This window comes from Aotus nancymaae, unplaced genomic scaffold (assembly GCF_030222135.1).
Source record: "Aotus nancymaae isolate 86718 unplaced genomic scaffold, 86718_ANA_hifiasm-v0.15.2.pri h1tg000029l, whole genome shotgun sequence".
Taxonomy (NCBI): domain Eukaryota; kingdom Metazoa; phylum Chordata; class Mammalia; order Primates; family Aotidae; genus Aotus; species Aotus nancymaae.
Genome location: NW_026988442.1, coordinates 86,700,334 through 86,725,592, shown reverse-complemented (window position 1 = coordinate 86,725,592; position 25,259 = coordinate 86,700,334). Strand labels below are relative to the sequence as shown.

The following is a 25,259-nucleotide window of genomic DNA, read 5'->3' as shown; positions in this document are numbered from 1 at the left end:
TTATTTGTCTCAAAGTATTTTATAATTTTCCTTGTGACTTCTTTGACCCATTCTTCATTTGACTACTTAGGTATATGTTGCTTAATTTCTACATATTGGTGAATTTCCCAAATTTTCATTTTTTATTGATTTGTAATTTATTTTATTTTATTACTTATTTATTTATTTTGACACCAGGTTATAAGACTGGCTAATTTTTGTAATTTTGATAGAGACAGGGTTTTGCCATGTTGTCCAGGCTTGTCTCAAACTCCTGGCCTCAAGCAGTCCACTCACTTTGGCCTCCCAAAGGGCTGGGATTACAGGCGTGAGCCACCACACCTGGCCTGATTTGTAATTTAATTCCATTGTGGTGAGAGAACATACTTTATATGATTTCAATCTTTTTAAATTGATTGAGGCTCATTTTATGACCTAGCATGTGGTTTATCCTGGAAACAGTTCCACATGTGCTTGAGAAGAATGTGCATTCCACTGTTGTTGGTTGGAGTGTTTTTTTATGACTCGTTGGTTTATAGTGTTATTAATCTTCTATCTGCTCAGTTCTATCCAGTACTGAAAGTGAGGTGGAAGTCTCCAACCATTAGTATTGAATTATCTATTTCTTGGCTCCTTGATTCATCGCAGAATTCTTCTACCTTTCTATGCTACCATCTAATGATAATACACAATTTCTGTCCTAGTCAGCTCAGGCTGCCATAACAAAATACCACAGCCTAGTTGGCTTAAACAGCAGAAATTTATTTTCTCACAGTTCTGGATGCTGAAAGTTCAACACCAAGGTTCTTGGCAGGATTTGGTTTCTGGTAGGGACCCTCTTCCTGGCTTGCAGACAGCCACTTTGTCTTCACATAGCCTTTCCTCTGAGCATGCAACAGGGGACCCAGAGCCAGTGAGAGTGAGCAAGGGAGCTCTGGTTTCTCTTCTTCTAAGGACACCTATTCTATAGATCAGGTTCTACCCTTATGGCCTCATTCAGTCTTCATCACTTCCCTACTCTAAATAGAATCTCACTGGGGTTTAGGGTTTCAACATATGAATTTGAGGGGAATACAGACATTCTGTCCACACTTCCATCATTAAGAATGCCTTATGATCGCAAGATTTCTGCTGCCGTTGCAACATTCACGTCCATGTTCCAGACAGAAGGCCGGGGCAGAAGGGCACTTGCTAGCTGAGTTATATACCTATTTTTAAGAAGCTTTCCCTGAAGCCGCACTCAAATTTCACCTGATTTCATCAGCCAGGACCTCGTCACATGGCTGCCCAACTGCTGGGAAGACTGCTAAATACAGTTTTTGTGGTTGTTTTAGCTAAGCACATTGTTCTCCCACAAAATCAGGGTTTAATAAGGAAGAAGAGGGATGCTTATACTGGTGACCAGGAGCAGTCTCCACTCTGTCCTCTCCCTGGGCCGTCTACCACCCATCACGTGTCCTTCCCATCCACAGAACACATGTGCCCTGCCCGCCTCTCATCCAGTGATTGCAACGAGCTCAAAGTCCAGAGTCCCTGGGTGGTGTGTTGTCCTCTCCATCAGGAGTGGATGTATCTCGTTAGGGACTTGCAACTCATAATCTGAAAGGTAAATCATCTGTCCCAAACACACCTAATATACAGTGGTAGGGAAAGAACAGGGTATCTACAACAAGGATTCATTCAAAAAAGAGACACTAGGAAACACATCACAATCACTGCCCCAGAATGTGATCACATCCTGAAGACTTGCAGCCTGGGCAGTGGAGTGGTCCTTTGGCCAGCTCATGATGTGACCGGGTTGTGGGGTGCAGGGGAGGCACAGCTCCCCCGAGAGAATGTTTTTTCAGGTTCTTGGTCTCTTACTCACCCAAGAATGGGAGAGGGGCTCATGCCGGATGCAGTGAGTGCACTCCTAAGGTAAATACCAGACCCAAAAAGTTTTTGCAGAAAAGTGATTTATTTAGGTAGAGAAAGAGGAAAAGAAGAAGAAGACAGAAAGCTTCCACTAAGGGAGTGTGGAAGGGGACCCAAGTATGGAATCCAAAGGGGTGTGGAAGAAGGGGACTTTTAACCTGGTAGGAATTCCCACCTTCTCTAAGACCCCTGGCCAATGAAAAGCGTTCCTTTAAACTTCCGTTGGAGTGATTGACTTTTGATTCTTTCCCGCGCCCGCCCGTGAAAGTTAAACAGAAACCCTTAAATGGAGAGGCATGGGAGGGGGGCATGGCGCTGGGAAGTTCTTGCCCTTAAAACTACACCCCCTTGTGGACCCGGAAAGACAACACATTCCCTCAGTGAGACACTCCTGTGTGTGCCATCCATGGGGATCCTCCTGACCCATTATCCCCCGGGCCATGGCTGGTGTGGGCATTGAAGAGGTGCCCCTCCCAGAAACCATAATTAGGGCTTTAGCAATAGGCTTCCTGTTGGCATGAGTTCAGGGTCAGAGCCTTGTAGCCAGCCTTTTATTTTCTAATTTTTTTGTAATATAGTAACTTTGCTTGCAGGGACTATTACTCTGGTCAAATCTATGTGCGAGTAACCACAGCCCAATAGTTTGCTTCTCCCAGGTTTTTTGTTTTGTTTTGATTGTGAAATGCATCATACATAAAAGAGTGCACGTCACATACACGGACATTTCAGAATGAAAACAAACGCCGATGTTCGCCCTCCACCCCCACACTTAGGTTAAGAAACAGAACATGTAACTTAGAAGTTTGGTTCCCCCTCCAGTCACATCCTCTCTCCCCACGGAGACTTAAATCCTGATCTTGTATTAACCATTCCTTTACTTTTCTTTACATTTTCCCACATATTTATAGATTTCTTTCTATTATATTGCTGTTTTTCCCTTTTTTGCACTTTCTCCACATAGAAAATTCTTTTACAACTTCAGTTTTTCCTTTCAACGTTATGCTTCTAACACTGAAGCATGTCGATGCATGTGGCTATACTGATCCCATTTTCACTGCTAAGAAACTTGTTATTCCATTCTACAGGTGACGATGGGTCCCTACCGCCTCTATTTTTTATGTGCACTGCGGCCCTGAAGATTTTTTACAACTGATCTCTGGTTACATGTTCAGGATTGCTCCAGAAAACACAAATGTTCGTCAGCTTAAGATGGGATTACATCCTGATAAACCCATTGTTAGTTGGAAATATTGTAAGTTGAAAATGCATTTCATACCCATAAGCTACCGAATATCATAGCTTAACCTAGCCTAACTTAAATGTGCTCAGAACACGTACATTAGCCTGAGTTGGATGAAATCATCTAACATAGAGCTTATTTTATAAAGTATTGAATAGCTCATGTAACTTTTTTTTTTCAGATGGAGTCTCGCTTTGTCTTCCAGGCTGGAATGCAATGGTGCCATCATGATTCATTGGAACCACTGCCTCCCAGGTTCAAGCAATTCTCCCGTCTCAGCCTCCTGAGTAGCTGAGATTACAGGCATGCGCCACCAGGCCCAGCTAATTTTTGTATTTTTAGTAGAGACAGGGTTTCACCGTGTTGGCCAGGCTGGTCTCGAACTCCTGACCTCAAATGATCCACCCACCTCAGCCTCCCAATGCTGGGATTACAGGAGTCAACCACCATGCCCAGTCTTCATGCAACTTATTAAATACACTACTGAAAATGAAAAACAGAATGGTTGTATGGATACTCGAAGTACGATTTCTTGAGAGCTTGTTTGGAGGTTCTAGCAGGGGAGCGCAGCTACTCATATACCCTTGACCGAAGACCGATCCTCCTCTATCGGGGATGGTCATCCTCTTCGACCGAGCACGCAGCTTCGGGAGGGATGCACATGGAGCAGTGAGGGAGGAAGGGGACACCCGCCTAGCCAGCCAGATCAGCCACATCAACCCTGGCGATCAATGGGCTGACAGATGTCGCAGTCAGATCGCCCTAACATCTTCGAAGTACGATTTCTACTGAATGTGTATCACTTTTGCTGCATCGTAAAGTCAAAATACCATATGCCAAATCACTGTAAGCATAAGTAGAGAAGGTCTGTATATTTAGGAGTGGAATTGCTGGGTCATGGAGTATGTATGTGTTCGACTGTTTCCTGATAGACTATTTTCTACAGAGTTGTATCAATGTACACCATCACATCCTGCCCAATACTCGATGTCTTCTGACTTTAAAATTTTTGCCAGTCTTTTGACCGTGAAATCTTATCTCATGGCCAGAATATTCGTTTTCCTGATTACTAATGAGGTTGAGCAATGTTTGATATATTTTTGGGCAATTTGTGTTTTCTCTTCTGAGCAATGCCTTTTCAGTTCTGTTGCCCATTATGTGATTGGTGGTTTGTTGTATTCTCATTGATTTATGGAAAGTCTTAATATATTCTGGACACAAATCCCATCGCTATTATACTTACTGCAAAAATCTTTTTTTTTTTTTTCCGGCTCGGTAACTGATGATCTCTGCCCTTTGCCCTTACCCCTCTGCCCATGCCTTGAGGTTATTTGAAACAAAAGGTCTAGGTGGAAAGGCAACCCTTAATTAGATCTTCCCAGTGCGTAGAAAACTCCCTCCGTCCCTCCTTTCCTTCCTTCCCTCTCTTTTCCCTTCCTCCCTTCCCTTTCCTTTCCAGCTTGCCACAACTTAACCTTTACAGCCCCAAACCCAACCCTCTCCATTCAGCCAATTCCCAAACTGCAGGTTCTGCTTTGAGATACCAAATAAGGATCAATTAGTATCCACTAGGATCTGCTGGGTAATCCAAGGCTGAAGTGATGGCTTCATGATGTCTCCAGGGATTCAGGCTCCTTTTGTATTTCTGCTCAGTGTTAGAATGGACATCTAGCTTTCCCAAGATGGCTGCCTGAGCTCCAGCCTTCACATCTACCTTCAAAGCAGTGGGGAAGCAGAAAAGGCAAGGGCAAAAGGAGGCTGGTCAACTGATTCGGCTCTCTCTCCCATCTTCCTTTGCAATAAAATGTATTTGTATAAGCTATTAGGAACTTTTAGGCGGGAAAGATGCTACTTGGACTTCCCCATTAGGTTCAACAGAATATAATGAGCTGGTGCTGAATCCAGTGTGAAATAGGTGTTGCATGTTGCTGCACAAGACCACCTAATCAGCAAAGAAACTTATAATCGTATTTTAAAGCTTCACAAGGCAAAATTATTCCAATTTAAAACATAAAGAAACAGGGTCATACTTACCTGGCGGGGGAGATACCATGATCACGAAGGTGGTTTTCTCAGGGCGAGGCTCATCCATTGCACTCCGAATGTGCTGACCCCTGCGATTTCCCCAAATAAAGAAAGAAACAGGGTCATTATGGAAACCAAAAACAACTTCTGAGGATACCAAAAGGGGTATAGGACAAACGTGAGGAAAATCAGCATTTGTTGAGTTACAAATACAGGTTTTCTATATGACAGACATTAAAGAATTCAATGACAAAGCTTGAAAATACAAAATAAAACCCAAGTCAGTGGTCATAGAATTCAAAATTTACTTCAGAAAAGGAGAGGCAAGCGGGTGCAGTGGCTCATGCCTGTAATCCTAGCACTTTGGGAGTTTGAGGCAGGCAGATCAGTTGAGTTGAGGAGTTTGAAACCAGCCTGGCCAACATGGTGAAGCCCCATCTCTACTAAAAATACAAAAGTTAGCTGGGCTTGGTGGCGGGCGCCTGTAATAGCTACTTGGGAGGCTGAGGCAGGAGAATCGCTTGAATCCAGGAGGCGAAGGTTGCAGTGAGCTGAAATCATACCACTGGACTCCAGCCTGGGAGACAGAGCAAGACTCAGTCTCAAAAAAAAGACAAGGCAATAGAGTCAGCTTCTGGCCTGTCAAATGTTTCCTGAACTAACATTATGTACAGAAACACATGACCAATTTGTGCCTAGAGACTTCTATCATGCTAATGGGGATCAGGTACAAACCTGTGTACAGAACCAAAAGAATGTCCCTTGTCTCCTGTGAGGGTTGTCAGTATACAGCAGGAAACCTAACGCTTCATATTTTTGTTGCCTTTCCAGAATTCCAGATAAATATTTCAGGGTGTGATTTTGTTTTTGAAGCTACTTCCCTCAAATATGTGCCCTATGGCTACAATTAACAATAACAAAATGAAACCCTAGTTTGGGGAGCTGACCCATGCAACACATCTGAGGGACCTTACCTTGGGGGACACACTGGGGCCGGCTCACCTGCAATGGAATCTTTCCCAAAGCTCCGCCCATCGACTTCTGCTTACATCTCATCGGCCAGAATTTAGTCATGTGGTAAGCCCTCTCTTTGAGGAGCCTAGGAAATATTTTTTTTTAGCTGGGCACACATTGCTGATCCCCCAGTAAAATCAGGGTTTTGTTGACAAGGAAAAAGGAAATAAAATATCTTAAGTGGGCCAGGCGTAGTGGCTCACGCCTGTAATTCCAGCGATTTAGGAGGGCAAGGTGAGTGGATCACCTGAGATTAGGAGTTCCAGACTAGCCTGGCCAACATGACGAAACTCCGTCTCTGCTAAAAATACAAAAATCAGCTGGGTGCGGTGGTACGTGCCTGTAATCCCAGCTACTCGGGAGGCTGAGGCAGGAGAATTGTTTGCACCCAGATGCGGAGGTTGCAGTGAGCTGAGTTTGCACTACTGCACTTGAGCCTGGGCAACAAGAGAAAAACTCCGTTTCAAAAAAAAAAAAAAAATCTTAAGTGGGCAACTCTAACTAGTAGGGGCAGAGAGGAATTCATCCCCGCCAGAATTGTTAAAAGGGCTGAATAAGCAGATCCAGGCAAAGCTTCCAGAAACAACACACTGTGTAATTGCTGTGATGAACCCCGGAAACACTGCTCCCGCTGCCTCCCGTACCAGCAACAGACCACCTCCCCGCAGCCTGTTTCATGTTGCTTCCAAATCAGAGCCTCCTATGGGTGCATCTTATTGGTGGAAGTTGGGTCACAGCCTGCAAGGGAAGCTGGGAAATGCAGCTTAGCAAACTTTGACCTCCAGAAGAAGACAGGATTCACAGTTTTGGGGAGCCAGCCTATTTCGTTGATTCTAAAACACACGTTTTCCCCGCATTTTCACGTGTCTGAAATCAGGATGCTTCTGACAGTGGGTGATGCCTCTGCCATGTGGCAGTTTGGTAATGTGGTTGACATTGCCTGCACATACATGAAATCTCTGTACTGAAAGAGTGCAGAGGGAAATCAGCAGGTTGGAAGAAAATCCTGGGCCAACAGTGAGACACTGTTCATAAATGCTGCAATATCAATGCTCCTGAGGGCCCAGCGCACTGTCCATGGTGCCAAACCAGCAACACAGACAACTCTGAGTATAAAAGGGATCCAGAGGACTCTACACTAAACATGGGTCCTTCTAAAACACATGCACAAGAGAGATCTACACTTCTGACGAGGCGCGGTGGCTCACGCCTGTAATTCCACCACTTTGTGATGCCGAGGTGGGCGGATCACAAGGTCAAGAGATCAAGACCATCCTGGCAACATGGTAAAACCCCATCACTACTAAAAATACAAAAAAAAAATTAGCTGGGCATGGTGGCGTGTGCCTGTAGTCCCAGCTACTTGGGAGCCTGAGGCAGGAGAATCACTTGAACCCAGGAGATAGAAGTTGCAGTGAGTTCGGATGCTGCCACTGCACTCCAGCCTGGCGACAGGGCAAGATTCCGTCTCAAAAAAAAAAAAAAAGAGAAAGAGAGAGATCTACAGTTCAATAAATATAAATTAGATCTTTCTTTCTTTTTCTGAGACAGGGTCTCACCCTGTTGCCCAGGCTGGAGTGCAGTGGTACAATCATAACTCATGGCATCCTGAATCTTGCAGGCTCAAGTTGGACCCTAAGTAGCTAGAGCTCATCTCTCATTCCCCCAAGTAGCTGCTACTACAGGCCACCATACAGGCTGGGACTACAGACAGCCACCATATCTAATGTTTTGTATTTTTTGTAGAGATGAGGTCTCCCTATGTTGCCCAGGCTGGTCTTGAACTCCTGGGCTCAAGCAATCTGCTCACCTTGGCCTCCCAAAGTGTTGGGATTACAGGCATGACCCACCATGCCTGGCCTTAAATGAGATCTTTCAAGAACAAAATACAAATTCTAAATGATAAGAAAGCATTACGCCTGTGTTTAATTGCCTTCATTTCCTCTTATTGGTCCATAAAATAATCGTGCATCTTACAACTGATGGCAACTTAGATTTAATGAACTACCTGTCAACAAAGCATGGGGAAGAGCACCAAAGATTCTAGGCAACCCTGGCACGTGCCTGCTGCATTCGCGGATAAGGCAATGAGGAAAGATATCCCTGCCTCTGGCTACTGTAGGCAGCACAGTAGGAGCAGTCCAAGGACATCTGTGGTTCTCTGATCTCAGCGCGGGGTGGAGGCGATGTTTCTCCAATATCAGACCATGCTCAGCAGGCAACAGACACAGACACACCGTCCATGCTTTTGGGTAGGACTGAACCCAGGGAAGAGAAGCAAATACTAACAGAGCACCTAGTGTGTATTTGCTGCTGTACCAGGCACTTCATTCACAGTCTCTCATGTGAGCCTGAAAACTTCCCTGGAAAGTAGTCCCATTTCACCTGGAAGAAAGTCGAGGGTAATGAGGTTAAGACTCTCATCAAGGGTAGGTGCAGTGGCTCATGCCTCTAATCCCAGCATTTTAGGAGGCCAAGGTGTGTGGATCACTGGAGCCCAGGAGTTTCAGACCAGCCTGGGCAACATAGCGAGACCCTATGTTAGGGTCTCCCTATGTAATGTTCAGTAGTGTATGGAAGGGGCTGTTGACACATTGTCACTATAGGGTGATCTGGCTGCGCTCTTTCACTGGGGAGCTCCCAGTGTGTCAAATTCTTCAAGAAAATTCTTCCAGCTTCTTGTCTGACCTGTCCTTTCAGCTTGGCACAGCAGATGGGGCCGGGGTTTTCAAGCCAGCAGACCACCCTGGGCTCTGTCCTGGCTCTATCGCCCTATAGCTGTGCAAGTCTGGACAAGTTGCTGGATCTCAGGGGCCCAGTTTTCTCATCAGTGAAACAGGTGTGATGACATCTACCTCCCTAGGATGTGGAGGGTTAAATGACCTGATGAACAGGGAGCACTTGTGTTTTCTCCCTCCTTGGCCTCAGCCGTGCCCCCTCCAAGAGTCTTTCTGTTGTCTCACTCACTGCTTTCCGCCATTTCTCTGGAGCAGCAGTCCCTGGGTTAGAGGTGCTCCCCATGACCCCCTGCAGAGACTGGCACCTGTTACAGGGCGGTTTGCAGAAGGAGCTGTGAAGCAGATAACAGGGTGCTTGTTTGACCCTAGAGGGAGGGTACTGTGCCAAAGTGCCTGTGGTGACTCCACAGGGCAATTCGCCATGACTACTGGGCAGGGAGCAGGGCAGCCCTTATCAGAATGAGAAAACTTGACTGCTGCTGGAAGGACTGATGGAAGCAATCTTGGCCAGAGAGGGAGAAGGTGGAGGGTCAGAGCAGGGTCTTGCATGGGAGGGACTGGGGTTCTAGGCAGAAGGATTGCTTGAGGCCAGGTGTCAACACCAGCCTGGGCAATACAGTGAGACCCCATGATATGGTTTGGAGCTATGTGCCCACCAAATCTCATGTCAAATTGTAATTTCCCCTCACCCCAAGGTTGGAGGTGGGGCCTTGTGGAAGGTGATTGGATCATGGGGTGGAGTTCTCAGGAATGGGTTAGCACCATCCCCTCGGTGCTGTTCTTGTGAGTGAATGAGTTATCACGAGAACTCTTTGTTTAAAAGTGTGTAGCAGCCAGGTGCGGTGGCTCACGCCTGTAATCTCAGTGCTTTGGGAGGCCGAGGCGGGCAGATCACGAGGTCAGGAGTTTGAGACCAGCCTGGCCAATGTGGTGAAACCCCATCTCTACTAAAATACAAAAATTAGCCCAGTGTGGTGGTGTGCTCCTGTAGTCCCACCTACTCAGGAGGCTGAGGCAGAAGAATCGCTTGAACCCGGGAGACAGAGGTGGCAGTGAGCCAAGATTCCACCACTGCACTTCGGTCTGGGTGACAGAACAAGACTCTGTCTCAAAAAAAAAGGGGGCCTGTAATCCCAGCACTTTGGGAGGCCGAGGCGGGTGGATCACAAGGTCAAGAGATCGAGACCATCCTGGTCAACACGGTGAAACCCCGTCTCTACTAATACAAAAAAAAAAAAAATTAGCTGGGCATAGTGGCGCGTGCCTGTAATCCCAGCTACTCAGGAGGCTGAGGCAGGAGGATCATTTGACTCCAGTAGTTTGAGACCAGCCTGGATAGCATAGTGAAACCCCATCTCTAAAAACTAAACAAAATTAGCCAGGCGTGGTGGATGCCTGTAGTTTCAGCTACTCAGGAGGCTGAGCTGTAAGGAATGCTTGAGCCTGGGAATTTGAGGCTGCAGTGAGCAAGCTCACACCAGAGTGTACTTCACAATCCAGTGCATGCTCTCTTTCTCTCTATTTTGTCATGCACCAAATAGCCCAGACTCTCTCTCTCTCTCTCTCTCTCTCTCTGTCTGTCTCCCTCTCTCTTTCCCTCCCTCCTTCCCAATCTGGGAGGAGTTGCTGTACCCCCAAGTAGATGGGGGTATATATGTATGTATGTGTGTTTATACACATACATACATATATATACATATATATGTATATATAATTTATATACATATATAAAATATATATACATATATATAAAGTATATATAATTATATAATATATATTATATATATAATATATATGTGTATATATAAATTATATATACATAAATTTATATATATAAAAATATATGGGTGTGATGGCACACTCCTATAATCATTTATATAAAGTATATTCATATATATATATACACATATACATAAAGCATATATAGGCTGGGCATGGTGCCTCATGCCTATAATCCCAGCACTTTGAAAGGCCAAGGTGGGGCAGATCACTTGAGGTCAGGAGTTCAAGACCAGCCTGGCCAACACGGTGAAACGCCATCTCCACTAAAAATACAAAAATTAGCCAGGTGAGGTGGTGGGCCCCTGTAATCCCAGCCGCTAGGGAGGCTGAGGCAGGAGAATCACTTGAACCCAGGAGGTGGAGTTTGCAGTGAGTGGAGATGGAATCATTGCACTCCAGCCTGGGCGACAGAGCAAGACTCTGTCTTAAAAAAAAGTAAAAATATTAACAGGTAAAATTAATTTTCATAATATATTGTATTTAACTGAATACATTCAAATTGTTATCATTTATTATGTGATCAGTATAAGAATTACTGAGGAGTGGCCGGGCATGGTGGCTCACACCTGTAATCCCAGCATTTTGGGAGGCTGAGGTGGGTGGATCACGAGGTCAGGAGTTTGAGACCAGCCTGACCAATATGGTGAAACCATGTCTCTACTAAAAGTGCAAAAATGAGCCGGTGTGGTGATGCGTGTCTGTAACCCCAGCTACTCAGGAGGCTGAGGAAGGAGAATTGCTCGAACCCGGGAGGTAGAGGTTGCAGAGAGCCCAGATCGCACACTGCATCCAGCCTGGGCGACTGAACGAGACTCCATCTCAAAAAAAAGAAAAAGAAGAAAAAGGAATTACTGAGGGGCTAGGTTCCATTCTTTTTTCATATACAGGTTTTATATCTCCAGCACATCTCCATACAGACCAGCCAGCTCTCAAGTGCTCAGCAGCCACATGGGCCACGTGGGTACCCTAGCGGGTGACATGAACTCTAGACTTCTGGAACTTGAGGGAGAAACAAGCCTCTATCTCTTCTTACTTACAGAGAATGTAATCCTTAGCAGCACACAGGGCTTTTGATGAACCACATGCTGTTGGACAATCAAGAAGAAATTAAAGTGAGATTGCTGACCCAAAACCGAAAAGTGAAGGGCCTTAGAGAAGCCAGGCGAGCCTGCCTTGCACGCCCTATCCTGTCTCTCTCAATGCTCCCAATGGCTCCATGAGGGAGGCATCATCTTTATTCCACAAAGATTCTGAGCTTGGAGAGCGTGGTGGTTGCCATCATGTCCAGCCAAGGTGTTTCCTTTCCAGCCGCGGCACTCAGGCCCCTGCTGCCGGGAGCCTTGGCAGGTGATAACACTGATAGCTCCCTCTCCAGGACTCAGCTGAGCCACTTTGCCCAAAGTCATGTCCCTTCCCCAGGGCCACCACATCTGTCCATGACTGGTCAAGGTGATGTATAAAGGCCTGAACCCAGCAGGGCACGGTGGCTCACGTCTGTAATCCCAGCACTTTATGAGGCCTAGGTGGCTGGATCACAAGATCAAGAGATCGAGACCATCCTGGCCAACATGGTGAAAACCCATCTCTACTAAAAATACAAAAATTAGCTGGGCGTGGTGGTGCACACCTGTAGTCCCAGCTATTCAACAGGCCGAGGCAGGAGAATCGCTTGAACCTGGGAGGCAGAGGTTGCAGTGAGACGAAATAACGCCATTGCACTCCAGCCTGGCGACAGCCTGGCCCCAGAGCTCACACAGGATCCACCGACCCTCACGGCTGAACTCTGTCCTCTGCTCTCTGCTTCCTTCTCTGGAAGCTGTTGATCCCAAGAGCATCCAACACTGTGATAAACATGTTTGCATACGATTTCCCTCTGGCTAAATCCCGCCCTCTACCTTGGCCATCCTTCACCTCCTATTCATGCCTCAAAACCGTCTTCTCAGACATGAAGCCCAGTCTTCATCGTGACCTCTTCCGAAAGCAGCTGGGAATCCCTGTGGAGCTGCTAAGGAGGTGACTCCTGAGTACTCAGTGGGGCCCTTACCGCTGCCTCTGCAGGGACCCTGCACTGAGCCTGGGAGCAGAGGACACCTGGTCACAGCACCTTTGCCCAGTGTGGGGTGAAGAAAGGAATGCAGGGCCTTAAGACAGGAATGGATGAGAGCCAGGGTACGGTTGTTGAACTTACAGACCTGGCCTCAAATCCCAGCTGTGGCAGTCAGCCTCCCAAGCCTGTTTCTTCAATCATAAGGTGATGTTTCTACTTCTCGGTGTCAGGAGATGGCAGAGCATGGTTCCGGGTCTGGCGCACAGGAAAAGTCAGTGTTCCCACCATGGGAATTGTGAACATTCACAAAATAAAAAGGGGACTGGCAGGCCATCTCCTGCACATCTGTCTTCTCCTCCTCTTTACCAGACTGTTCGCCCCAGGGGTCCAGACTAGTCCTAACTGTGCCCTGTAAGAGAGTCATGGGCAGAAAGATGCATTTTTGTTCACACAGCGTGACTCAAATGCTGTCTCTCTAGAATTCTATTCTCACGTTGTTAAAAACCTACAAAGGGAGAGAAGGTAGGCAGGCACCCAAAATACACAGATAGAGTCATACTTAGGTCATGAGAGCCGTCATTCCTGAGAAGCTAAACTCACCTGAACCTAAGCTTCACCACAACCATGAAATGAGGCCTTATTATTCCCAATAGCAAAACAGATCCAGTGTAACATTTTTCCATTTGTATGAAACAAACCAGCCCACACCTTCGTGGGGTAAGGCCACAGTCATCCATTTGCTCACGAGGCTGCATTTTGGGCAGGGCTTGCTTCAGTTCTATGAGTTGTGGTTGGAGGCAATTCCCTGGGGCATCTTAGATGGGTTCTGCTGGGTGGCTGGAGGAATTGGAGGCTGGCCAGGTCTCCCTCTCCAATAGGGCATATGGATTCTACCTGGTGGCTCAGAGCTTTGGGAGAGTTAAGAGAAGATGTTTATTACACCTGTAATGCCAGCACTTTGGGAGACCGAGGTGGGTGGATCACTTGAAGGTCTGGGGTTCGAGACCAGCCTGGTCAACATGGTGAAGCCCCGTCTCTACTTAAAATATAAACAATTGGCCGGGCATGGGTGGCTCACGCCTGTAATCCCAGCACTTTGAGAGGCTGGGGCGAGCAGATTACGAGGTCAGGAGTTTAAGACCAGCCTGACCAATATAATGAAACCCCGTCTCTACTAAAAATACGAACATTAGCTGGGTGTGGTGGTGCATGCCTGTAGTCTCAGCTACTCTGGAGGCTGAGGCAGGAGAATTGCTTGAACCTGGGAGGTGGACGTTGCAGTGAGCCAAGATGGCGCCACTGCACTCCAACCTGGACAACAGAGTGAGACTCTATAAAAAATAAAATTAAATTAAAAAAAACTAGCCGGGCATGGTGGAGGGCACCTGTAATTCCAGCTACTCGGGAGGCTGATGCAGGATAATTACTTGAACTCAGGAGGCAGAGGTTGCAGTGAGCCATTCCACTCCAGCCTAGGCAACAAGAGTGAAACTTCAAAAAAAAAAAAAAAAAAAAAAAGCTGCCTAGGGGCCAGCCCAGAGGGGAAGAGCATTACTTCCTCTCCATTCTATGGTTAAAGCAAGTCATAGGGCCAACCTATACAGAAGGGGGAAGGGAGGGAAAGAGACACCATCTCTTGCTGGGAGAAGCAGCATGAGGTCCATTTCCTCCACCCAAGGTCACACATTCAGATGGAGCTAAGTAGTAAACCCAGGTAGCCATTATAATATTGACTTCCCTTCGTCCAGGCCTTTGCAGGAGCCTCTACTCTCCCTCCATCTCCACAGATTGGTTTCACTTCTACTCACCCATCTGTCAGGAGACATCACTTCACCTGGAGCCTCTTCGGATCTCCAAAGTCCCCCTCTGTGTTCCCAGGGCAACCTTTACTTCCCTGACCACACTGCACTGTCTGCTGCTTACCCACAGGCCTTTCCAGTTAGAACTCAAGGATGAGGCCGGCAGAGGACAGCTTCTTTCCAGACCACCCCAGAGTGCCACCGATTTAAACAGTGGGTTTGTCGTGGCCCCTGATGGCGTGGGGTTGTGGGGGTTGGTGTTAAGGATGTTTCTTTGGAAGTTGCCTTAAGACTGACCCCTGGGCAAGGAACTGGAAGGAAGCCGGAGGGACACCCTGAGCAGGACACAGCTTCAGCTGTCCTCATGAGGAATCCTGGGGCTAAAATACCGCATCAGCGCTGCCCTCAATCGGGCAGAGAGGGCCAGGCTTTTATACTCCTGCTGGGATAGTCACGGGAAGTGGGCTATCCCAAGAGGGACATGACAGAGGGCGAGGCTGCTCTCTGAGCAGGGGCAGTTCCTGGAGAAGCCGATGGCTGGCAGACTGTCTAGTGACAGCACCACTTGTAGCTGGGGAAAGATTTCCATTCTCCTAACAGGGTAGAACAGTGGGCAGGTGGCAGTCCTTGAGGGCTGCACAGAGGAAGTGGTTTGCCAGTTGTAACCTGTGGCTGGAGGGAGGGAGGCAGGAGCAGCAGAGTGAGGGAGGGTTTCACCCACATCCATGCTTGGGGAGCAGGAGTTCTCGACCCATGTCTCCAAGGGATGTCATTTGACTGGATTAATACTGAGGGACAGAATCCCCATCTCCTCTGAGCCAGGTGCTGTGCCATGTACTGGAGGACCGGACAGCACCTGGATGTGGGTCAGGGCTCCATGGAACTCCATTCCCTCCTAATGGCCCTCCCCTTCACCCTATGACCCACTGTCTACACTGCTGCCAGACTGATCTTTCCAAAAGGCAAATCATACATGTGACATGTGACTCCTCTGCTTAAAACATAGAGTAAAATCCTAGCTCCTTGTCCTGGACTGCCAGGCCCTCTGATCTTCCCCACCCTTCTCACCTCATCTAAGCTCTCCCCAGGACCAGCCATGCCAAGTAGGTCTTCCTCAAGGCCTTGGTCGTCACTGTTGCCCCTGCTAGGAACTATTTTTCCCCTAGATATTGTTCACAGAGATGCTTCCTCAGCATCCATCAGGCCTCAGCTCCATGTCACCTCCTCCAGGAAGCCTTCTCTGATTACTCCCTTGATGCATTCCTTTTTTTCTTTTTCTTTTCTTTTTTTTTTTTTGAGACGGAGTTTCGCTCTTGGTACCCAGGCTGGAGTGCAATGGCACGATCTCGGCTCACCGCAACCTCCGCCTCCTGGGTTCAGGCAGTTCTCCTGCCTTAACCTCCTGAGTAGCTGGGATTACAGGCACGCAACACCATGCCCAGCTAATTTTTGTTTTGTATTTTTAGTAGAGACAGGCTTTCACCATGTTGACCAGGATGGTCTCGATCTCTTGACCTCGTGATCCACCCGCCCCGGCCTCCCAAAGTGCTGGGATTACAGGCGTGAGCCACCACGCCCAGCTTTTTTTTTTTTTCATGTTTACTCAACAAGTATTCATCTTAACTGTGTCCCACGCACTGTTCTCGGCAGTGTAAAATGAGGTGTTAGGGAGCCAGGCAGGCCCTGTCCCCTTGGAGCTTACAGTCTAATGGGAAAGACAATCAATACACAAGTTAAAAAAAAAAAAAAATGCTGGGCTTGGTGTCTCAACAGTTTGGGAGGCCGAGGTGGGGGGATCTCCTGAGGTCAGGAGTTCGAGACCAGCCTGATCAACATTTAATAGTGAATCCTCTATTAAAAATACAAAAAAGAGCCGGGTATGGTGGCGGGCGCTTGTAATCCCAGCTAGTCAGGAGGTTGAGGTAGGAGAATCGCTTGAACCTGGGAGCAGAGGTTGCAGTGAGCCAAGATCGCGCCACTGCACTCCAGCCTGGATGACAGAGCAAGACTCCGTCTCAAAAAAAAAAAGCCATGATTTCAGAGCGTGTGAAGTGCTATGAAAAAAGAAGAGCGAGGAAAATGGGCAGAGATGGCCTAGGCTGGAATCTCCGACATCAAAGCTCTGAGCAGCCTCTCCCCAACCACGGAGCCGCTCCGGAGACCGGCCCTGGGCACAGAGTCGGGAGCAGAGGGCAGAGGGGCCGCGTGGGGCGGGTTCGGGGCGGCAAGGGGCACCTGGACCCCACATCGGAGCTTGGGGGAGGGCGCCCGGCCCCGGCCCCGGCCCCTCTGGTCCGGCCGCCCCAGAGGCGCGCTCGCACGCGGTAAAGGCACGCGCGCCGTCGGCCAGGTGCTGCGGCCGCGAGGAGCCGCCCTCACGACCGCGCTTCCTGCGGGGCGGGTCCCGCCGCCGTCCCGCCCCTGGGCCGCACATAAATGTGCCGAGCCGGCCCGCACCGCGGGTTCCGAGAGCGGCTTTCGGGTGCCGGTGAGAGCTCGGCGCAGCCCGCGTCTACGCTGGCTGCCGCGCCCCAGTGGGCGCGTGGGAACTCCAGCCATGCTCTTCTGGCACACGCAGCCTGAGCACTACAACCAGCACAACTCCGGCAGCTACCTGCGGTAAGGGCCGCGCGCCGCCTCCGAGGGGATCGGGCCGGGCCGCCGAGCCAGGCGCCGTCGGATGTCCGGGGGCGGAGAGGGGGCGCCCCCCGGGCCCCGGCCTCCCGCTGTCGCCCTCTGGGGACTGAGAGACCTGCCCAGCGTCCAGCCTAGGGACTGACAGACGGACGCCGGCGGGACCCGACCTGCGGAGTTGGGGGCCAGCCCGGGAGGCGGGCGCTCAGAGCCCGATGTCTGCGAGGGCTCCCCCCAGACTGCAGGGAGGGCGTGGGGCGCGCACCTGCCTGGCCCATCCGCCTCCCGCGGCCCTCCTACCCGCGAGTGTCGGTGAAGTCAGGAAACTTCCTGCCAGCAGTCTGGTGCCCGTGTTCGTCCCCTGCTCTTTGCCCATGTCCGCCGGGGCCCCTCTCCCTGCCTGGCGCCCTCTGGAGTGCCCTTCGTCGGCCCAGGGGCGGGCGGCGGCCAGTGGCTGCGTGCTCGGAGGGGCTGGCCGCCCGCTCCCCGCTATGGTCTTGCGCGTGTTCGCCCGAGGCCCGCGTGGTTATTGCCCTTGATGGAAATCTTTCTTCTTCTGCAGGGATTTGAGTAGTGCTCTTCAGAGGGGAAAGTAAGGCTTGCGTGTTGTGCACGGTTCCCCACAGCCCCCTCTTACCGGTAGGACCCCCGCGTGCCCCTGCTCCTGGAGAATTGTTTTTCCCTGCTCTGCTGCCGGCCGGGACTAATGGGCAGTCATTTCACTTTGTGAACTCGCCTGAACCAGCTTTAGCCTGTCCTTATTTCCATCCTAGTCACAGTTTATGAAATGTGCCTAATTTAACCCAAAAGGCATTTGATATGGGCTCAGGGAAGATGAATTATGAGGGTGAAGGAGTCACAGGCATTGACAGCCCCCATACCACGGCCACCTTCAGTGCTCGTTTTGGCCCCAAGAAGTTCCCACGTAGATTTTAAAACGTTATTGGTCATTCCTGGCTGCTGGTAGGTATTTGTCCTCCCTGAAGACATCCCCTGTTCCTGAAGGTGGAGGAATGATTGGGTTTAGCCGATGTATCTGCTGTTTTTATTCATGGGTCAAAGCAGTAGGAGATGGACTGCTTCTGGACCCTTAAAGGCTGACAGCCACCCGGCAGACCACGGGGATGCCACCAAAGGGAAGCTGCTCCGGGGGCTGTTGGAAGCCCAGGGGGAGATGTTAATCACCCACAGATGAAGTGTCCGTTCACTTATCAGAAATGCTGCAATGGAATACATTTTTGCTGTACTAAGTTTTAGTTGTAGTTTTGCCTGAATTTTAGTTTGTAGCCAGTAAGTATGCTGTCATATATTAAAAATGAGTTCGAAGGTGACCCTGAGTTGAAGGTGAGTGTACTTAAAACTTCCTAGATACCCACAATGTCATCACCCCGTTAGGGAATAATTCTACCTTGCGTGGAAGGTACAGTTCTGCCATTTGCTACCGAGATGGAAATTTGTCTGGAGTACCTCACATTACCTTTTAGGATCTGGTGAAAGGCGGAGGGCCATCTCTGGGAGTGGATGGTGCTGTAACACCATATTGGTTTCTGGGGTCATTAGGGGACCGTGGATAAAGAAGTCCATGCTCTTTTTTATTCCACTTCTTGGAAGCTGGGGCTTTTGGCCTCAGTGAGGGCAAAGGTGGGAGTTCGTGCACATGCCCCTGATTCCCTGACTCTAGAGGGAGGGCCTTGTCCTTTTCCTCGGGTTTTCTGTATTTTATTTTTGGTCATCTCCTCATTTCACAGATCTTCTGCAAGCTGTCTGACCTCACCAGGGCAGAGGCCTTTACTCCCTTACCCCTTTCTGTTTGATGTTCTCATGACTTTTATTCCTTGGCAAATAAGGATGCCAGGTTTGAAACAAGTTACTGTTGAGTGATGGTTCTTAACTCCCTCCACCCTCCCGCCCCTTTTTAAAAAATGTAAAGGCAGCAGTCCATGGATTATTAACTTGACATGGTCTGGGCGAACATGAAATTGTGCAGTCCCCAGTGTTCCTAGAGCATCACCTGGGCTGGGAGTGTGCTCTGCTCACACAAAAGGAAGACGCCCTGTGGGGGAAGCCGAGACTGCCTTGTGCCCTTATTTTTTGGCAGTGGATGGTGACAGGGGAGGCCCTCACAGGGCAGGTTTTCCAGGTGTATGTTCATTGCCAGGCTTTTTCTCTTCTGAAAATTGATTAGACCTTGTTGGGGTGTGTGCCGGGTTTATGTTGTAGAGACGCTGGTTTATGATGTGCGAGGAACAGATTGTACCAGTGACTCTGTTTATACAGAAAAGTGGGGTCAGCCAGTTGGATTCCTAGTCAGGGACACACGAAGGGAGGAGGGTTATCAAGATAAGGGCACTGGTGCTTTTTTGGCACCTGTTTCTGTGCTGCTCATAATTTAGAGACCTTTAACAAGCCTCGCCTGCCTGTAGGTCATTCATGTTCTCAAGGAATTCTTTGTCTCTTGCGAGGGCATTTTTAAAAAATGCTGGATTTTTTGTTTCTTTTTCTTTTAAGAGATGGCGGGGGGAGGTGGTCTCACTATGTTGCCCAGGCTGGTCTCGAACTCCTGGCTTCAAGCAGTCTTCTCACCTCAGCCTTCCAAAGTACTGGGATTTCAGACATGAGCCACTGTGCCTGGCCTAAATAGTACATCTAGAAACAAGTTCCTCACTAAGTTGTAGGCTGATGTGAGAATGATATTTTTTCCTTTTTTTAATATGGGGAGTTTTGTTAAGAGGTGGCGGAAAAGGAACTTGGAGCAAGCATTTCAAGATTTCCCACTTGGATAAGAAAACAGACTTGGGCTGGGCGTGGTAGGTCACGCCTCTAATCCCAGCACTTTGGGAGGCAGAGGTGGGTGGATAACCTGAGGTCAGGAATTTGTGACCAGCCTGACCAACATGGTGAAACCCCGTCTCAACTAAAAATACAAAAATTAGCGGGGCGTGGTGGCTCATGCCTGTAATCCCAGCTACTTGGGAGGCTAAGGCAGGAGAATCGCTTGAACCCAGGAGATGGAGGTTGCAGCGAGCCGAGATCATGCCACTTCACTCCAGCCTTTGCAACAAGAGCAAAACTCCAATTCAAAAAAACAAACAAAAACAAAAAACTCAAAACCAGACTTGAAGCCAAGGTCCTTCCTTCTTGTTTGCCTTTTGGACAGATCTGTATGACCCTGAAATCAGTGTCCAATTGTCCCGTCTTAGAAGGGATGGAGGCAAGTCTCAGCCTGGGTGAGGGAAAGAAGTGTTTTGTTCATTTGCATAGTTTATAGAACCTGGAGGATAGGGTTGTAATGGTAAGACAAATGGCTGGTAAATACAGTTGTTGATTAAAAAATTAAAATTTTTATTTAGATTTTTATTCTGAAAGTAAAACTTTATGAGTGATCACTTGTGGATAGACACCAAATAAATGTCTTCTGAAGGTCACTTCTTCTCTGCTAGCCTGTCTCTGGCGTGAAGAGGATTTCTGTAGATGTTAGGTAATTTTGCCCGTTTACCTCCGTGATGCATCGATTGAATCAGTGTTTGGGGGTCACTGAGTGAAAATAGAGTCGTGAAGGAGCGGTTTCCTCTGTTTTAAAGCATCTGGAGTACGAGGGTTGCAGGAGTGCAGCGAGCACCCTGCGATGTATGTGCTGTGTCGTCCTGGGCCCCAGTGGTCTGTGTCATCTCTCCAGGTTCGCCCTGGCCCTGTGCAGGAGCCCCATGGGGCTCCGCTTCTGACCTCTGCTTCCTGTGTGTTGCAGTGATGTGCTCGCTCTGCCCATCTTCAAGCAGGAGGAGCCCCAGCTGTCCCCTGAGAACGAGGCCCGCCTGCCGCCCCTGCAGTATGTGTTGTGTGCTGCCACGTCCCCAGCCGTGAAGCTGCATGAAGAGACGCTGACCTACCTCAACCAAGGTAGCGGCCGGAGGCCCGGGCCAGGGTGGAACCCGGAATCAGTGGGGAATTGTTGTGAAAGACCCATTTGGGCCTCATTACTTTGTCATAGCGCTGAGGTGGGGCTCGGGAAAGAGAACAGGTGCAGGTTCAGGTTCCATTTCCCAACTCTGTGACCCCCTCCAGCCTCAGTGTCTTCATCTGAAAAATGGGAACATCAGATACCGTACGTAAGTAACAGGTAATAGTCCTCATTCCTCCTCTAGCTCCTCCATGGAGCAGATGCTCAGTGACTGGTAGCATTATTACTGTGCCTTTCTTTTTTTTTTTTGTTTTGAGACGGGGTCTTGCTTTGTGGCCCAGGCTGACACGCAGTGGCATGATCATGGCTCACTGCAGCCTTGACCTCCTCAGCCCAAGCCATCCTTCCACCTCAACCTCCCGAGTAGCTGTGATCACAGTTATATGCCAACATGCCTGGCTAATTTTTAAGTTTTTTGTAGAGTGGAGCATCTCACTATGTTGCCCAGTCTGGTCTCAAACTCCTGGGCTCAAGTGATCCACCCGGCTGGGCTTCCCAAAGTGCTGAGATTATAGGCCTGAGCCAATGGGCCTGGACACTTTGTTACCATTTATTGTGACCACGATCGTGTCCTTTGAAGGCATAGACTGAGTACCGTCAGCACCCCAGGTCCTGGGTCCTTTCTGGAGCTGCACCTGGCAGCGGTGGGAAGGCTGGCCCATGTCCTGCGCAGCACAGGAGCAGGGTCCCATCCATGCTGGACAAAAGCCCTCTATGGCGATGGGGACAAGTTCCCTCATCGTGTCCTGAGAGAAGCGGGCTTTAGAGTTTATATTCCAACTCTGGCACTTCCTAGCTCTGTGACTTTGAGCTGCCTTTTCTTTTTCTCTGAGCCTTGGAGTTCTCATGTGTAAAACAAGAAGTACAATTTTGTGGAGTTTAAAAGAACGAAGGTCTGTGAGGTGCCTGGTGTGATAGTGGTTGTTCAGTTGCTGGTTCCCTTTGTCAGAACCCATGGGCAAATGTCCTGATGGATAGTGTTTTTATGATTCCTCTCATGATTATGAGTGTGTGTTTTTTGCACTTTCTTCCTGGGTCATCTCATGACCACCCTAGCATCATGTGGATTTGTCACCTTCTACCTTGTCTTTTATTGTGTGTGTGCCACCCACCCAGGCATCCAGCAAGGGTGAGCAAACGACTGTGTGTCTGCTCTACCCTGACTTGTATGATACCCCTGTACTTTAAAGGGGCAGAGCAGAAAGGCAGAGGAACGCTGGTTTCTGTAGGGTCCCACGGAATTGCGGGGGAGCTGCAATGTCGTAGCGATGCGTCTCACATGTTCAGCTTCCTCTGTGCGAACTTTGACTCCTCAATTTGGGGAGCCAGCCAGGGTGGAAGTCCAACGTGGTCATCAGGCTCTCTGCTTACTGCTGAACTTGTCAGCTTCTGGGCCAAGAAACTAGCTGAGAAGTAGCAGCTGGCTCTGTCTGCCTCCCTCTGGGTAGAAGCAATCCCCTCTCATTATAGAGGCAGCACAGTGGAAGGTGATGCTTTATCCTCAGGGGCAGCTCTGCTGGCCTCAGTTGGTCTTGCTCAGCCGAGCTCCCTCAGCTTTAGAGCTTCCAGCTCAGGCCCTGAGACCTGTGTTCCATCTGCAGCAGACGGTGGCCATGGATGGTGGGTGACATGGTCAACTGTGTGTATGTGCTGGTGTGTGGAATGCTTTCTGCCCTTTGCCTTTCTCTTTCATGGAAGTTCAAATGCCACCAACAGTTATGCACCTTTGAGCACTTTTCTTTCCTCTTTGGGCCTCTGCTTTCTTGCTTAAAATTAGCAGGAAAAAAATGAGATGCTTATAGAGTCCATTGAGGTTTGATGTGGTTCTTTTTTTTTTTGAGACGGAGTCTTGCTCTGTCGCCAGGCTGGAGTGCAGTGGCGCAATCTCGGCTCACTGCAACCTCCGCCTCCTGGGTTCAAGTGATTCTTCCGCCTCAGCCTCCCGAGTAGCTGGGACTACAGGCGCGTGCCACCACACCTGGCTGATTTTTGTATTTTTAGTAGAGACGGGGTTTCATCATGGCGAGGATGGTCTCGATCTCTTGACCTTGTGATCCGCCTCCCAAAGTGCTGGGATTACAGGCATGAGCCACTGCGCCTGGCCTGGTTCTTCTTTTTGGCTATGTCCTGTGGTGCTGAGGAGTGGGTCCAAGGTCTGAGGTCTCGCTCCTGGACCAAGATATTATGTGTCTGTCCCTGCCCTGTTCCCTGCCCCAGTTGGTCAGGCCATTAGCTGAGTTCCTTACCTTTCCTCCACCTCTTCCAACTCTTTTTTTTCTCTGAGACAGAGTCTCACTCTGTTACCCAGGCTGGAGTGCAATGGCATGATCTTGGCTCACTGCAACCCCTGCCTCCTGGGTTCAAGCGATTCTCCTGTGTCAGCCTCCCAAGTAGCTGGGATTTCAGGCGTGTGCCACTACACCCAGCTAATTTTTGTATTTTTAGTAGAGATGGAGTTTTACCATGTTGGCCAGGCTGGTCTCAAACTCCTGGCCTCAAGTGATCCACCCACCTTGGGCCTCGAAAGTACTGGGATTACAGGCTTGAGCCACTATGCCTGGCCACCCCCCAGATTTTTTTTTTTTTTTTTGAGATGGAATCTTGCTCTATTACCCAGGCTGGAGGGCAGTGGCGCAGCTTTGTCTCACTGCAACCTCTGCCTCCCTGGTTCAAGCAATTCTCCTGCCACAGCCTCCCAAGTAGCTGGGACTACAGTCACGCCCCACCACGCCCAGCTAATTTTTGTATTTTTAGTAGAGACGATTTTTTACCACGTTGGTCAGGATGGTCTTGAAGTCCTGACCTCGGGTGAGCCACCCACCCTGGCCTCCCAAAGTGCTGGGATTACAGGTGTGAGCCACCGTGCCCTGGCTTCTAGGTTTTTTAAAAGAGAACTTAAAAACTTTATCTTCTCATAGCTCAGTAAAAACAGAGAAAAAGGAATTACCCCTGTGGTCTCATCATCTTATATTTATTTGGTATATTTAGATATTTTTAAAATTACATTTTCTAGATTATTAAAATCCATTTTCTTTACAGAAAGTTTGAATAATTTAGAAAAGCAAAAGGAAGGGAATTAAAATTAAAATCCCCTCCAGTTTCACCAGAAACCACTGCTAACCTTATTTCTACATGTTTGTATATATATCTTCTGTGATTATGCTGCAGACATATATCCTTTTTCTTTCCTTTACTCTAATTGTCAGCTTTCTCATGTCATTAAAAATGATTTGAGGATTTACCTTTTGTAACGGCTGCATAGTGATACATTGTATATTCTATGGCTTTAACGCATTTCATATTATGGCCACTTAGTTTCCAGTTGTTAAAAATTAAATACTGCTATGATGAGCAACATCCTTGTATATAAATCTTCCTGTGAAATGCTGATTATTTATTTATTTTAAAAATAAATACCTAAGAAGTAGAATTTCTGGATCAAAGGGTTTGAACACAGGCTTTTGATGCATATCACCAAATTGCCTTCTCAGAAGAATGTACCAATTTACATGCCAGCCAGCAGTATACATTTTATTGTCTCTTTCCTAATATTAGTTATTGTTTTTTTGTCATCTGATTAGTGAAATATGGAATTTAATCCTAAACTAGGATTTTTTTTTTTTTGAGCTGGGATCTGGCTTGGTCACCCAGGCTGGACTCAAATTTCTGAGCTCAAGTGATCCTCTCTCTTCAACCTCCTAGGTAGCTGGAACTATAGGTGCATACCACCACCCTTACCTTAAAATTAGCATTTCTGTGATTATTATGCAGTTGAATATTTAAAAAATACATTTATTGATCTTTTTGTTTATTATATTCCTGTTCTTTGCACATTTCCCTGTTGGGGTGTTTATGTCTTATGGATAAGGGCATACTGTTTATGAAGAATACATCCCAACCTTTTAGCTGCCATTTGTTGCAAGCATTTTTCTCTGATGGTTGCAGGCCACTTAACTTTTATTGTGTGATAACTGTATTTAGGGTGTGAGGTATATGTTGTGATTTTTTTTTCTGTAGAAATCTATTTTAAATGTCTATAGTCAAATCTTTCATTCTTTGAAAATAAACATTTCTTTTGTGCTTAAACGAAAATGCCTGCCCATCGCCAAATCAATTAGCTGAGTAGTTT

At 48.2% G+C, this 25,259-nt stretch overlaps 1 protein-coding gene and 1 pseudogene across 1 annotated transcript in view; both read left to right on the top strand.

Moving 5' to 3' along the window:
• Positions 1 to 5,159: 5,159 nt before the first annotated feature.
• LOC135277166 (U1 spliceosomal RNA) lies at positions 5,160 to 5,293 on the top strand (annotated as a pseudogene).
• Positions 5,294 to 17,015: 11,722 nt separating this feature from the next.
• TFCP2L1 (transcription factor CP2 like 1) overlaps positions 17,016 to 25,259 on the top strand; it is a 73,459-nt gene continuing 65,215 nt past the window's right edge. The window contains exons 1-2 of the mRNA XM_012468368.3: positions 17,016 to 17,157; positions 20,918 to 21,069. Coding sequence (XP_012323791.1) covers positions 17,096 to 17,157; positions 20,918 to 21,069 — 214 coding nt within the window. The 5' untranslated portion in view covers positions 17,016 to 17,095. The remainder of the gene's footprint in view (positions 17,158 to 20,917; positions 21,070 to 25,259) is intronic.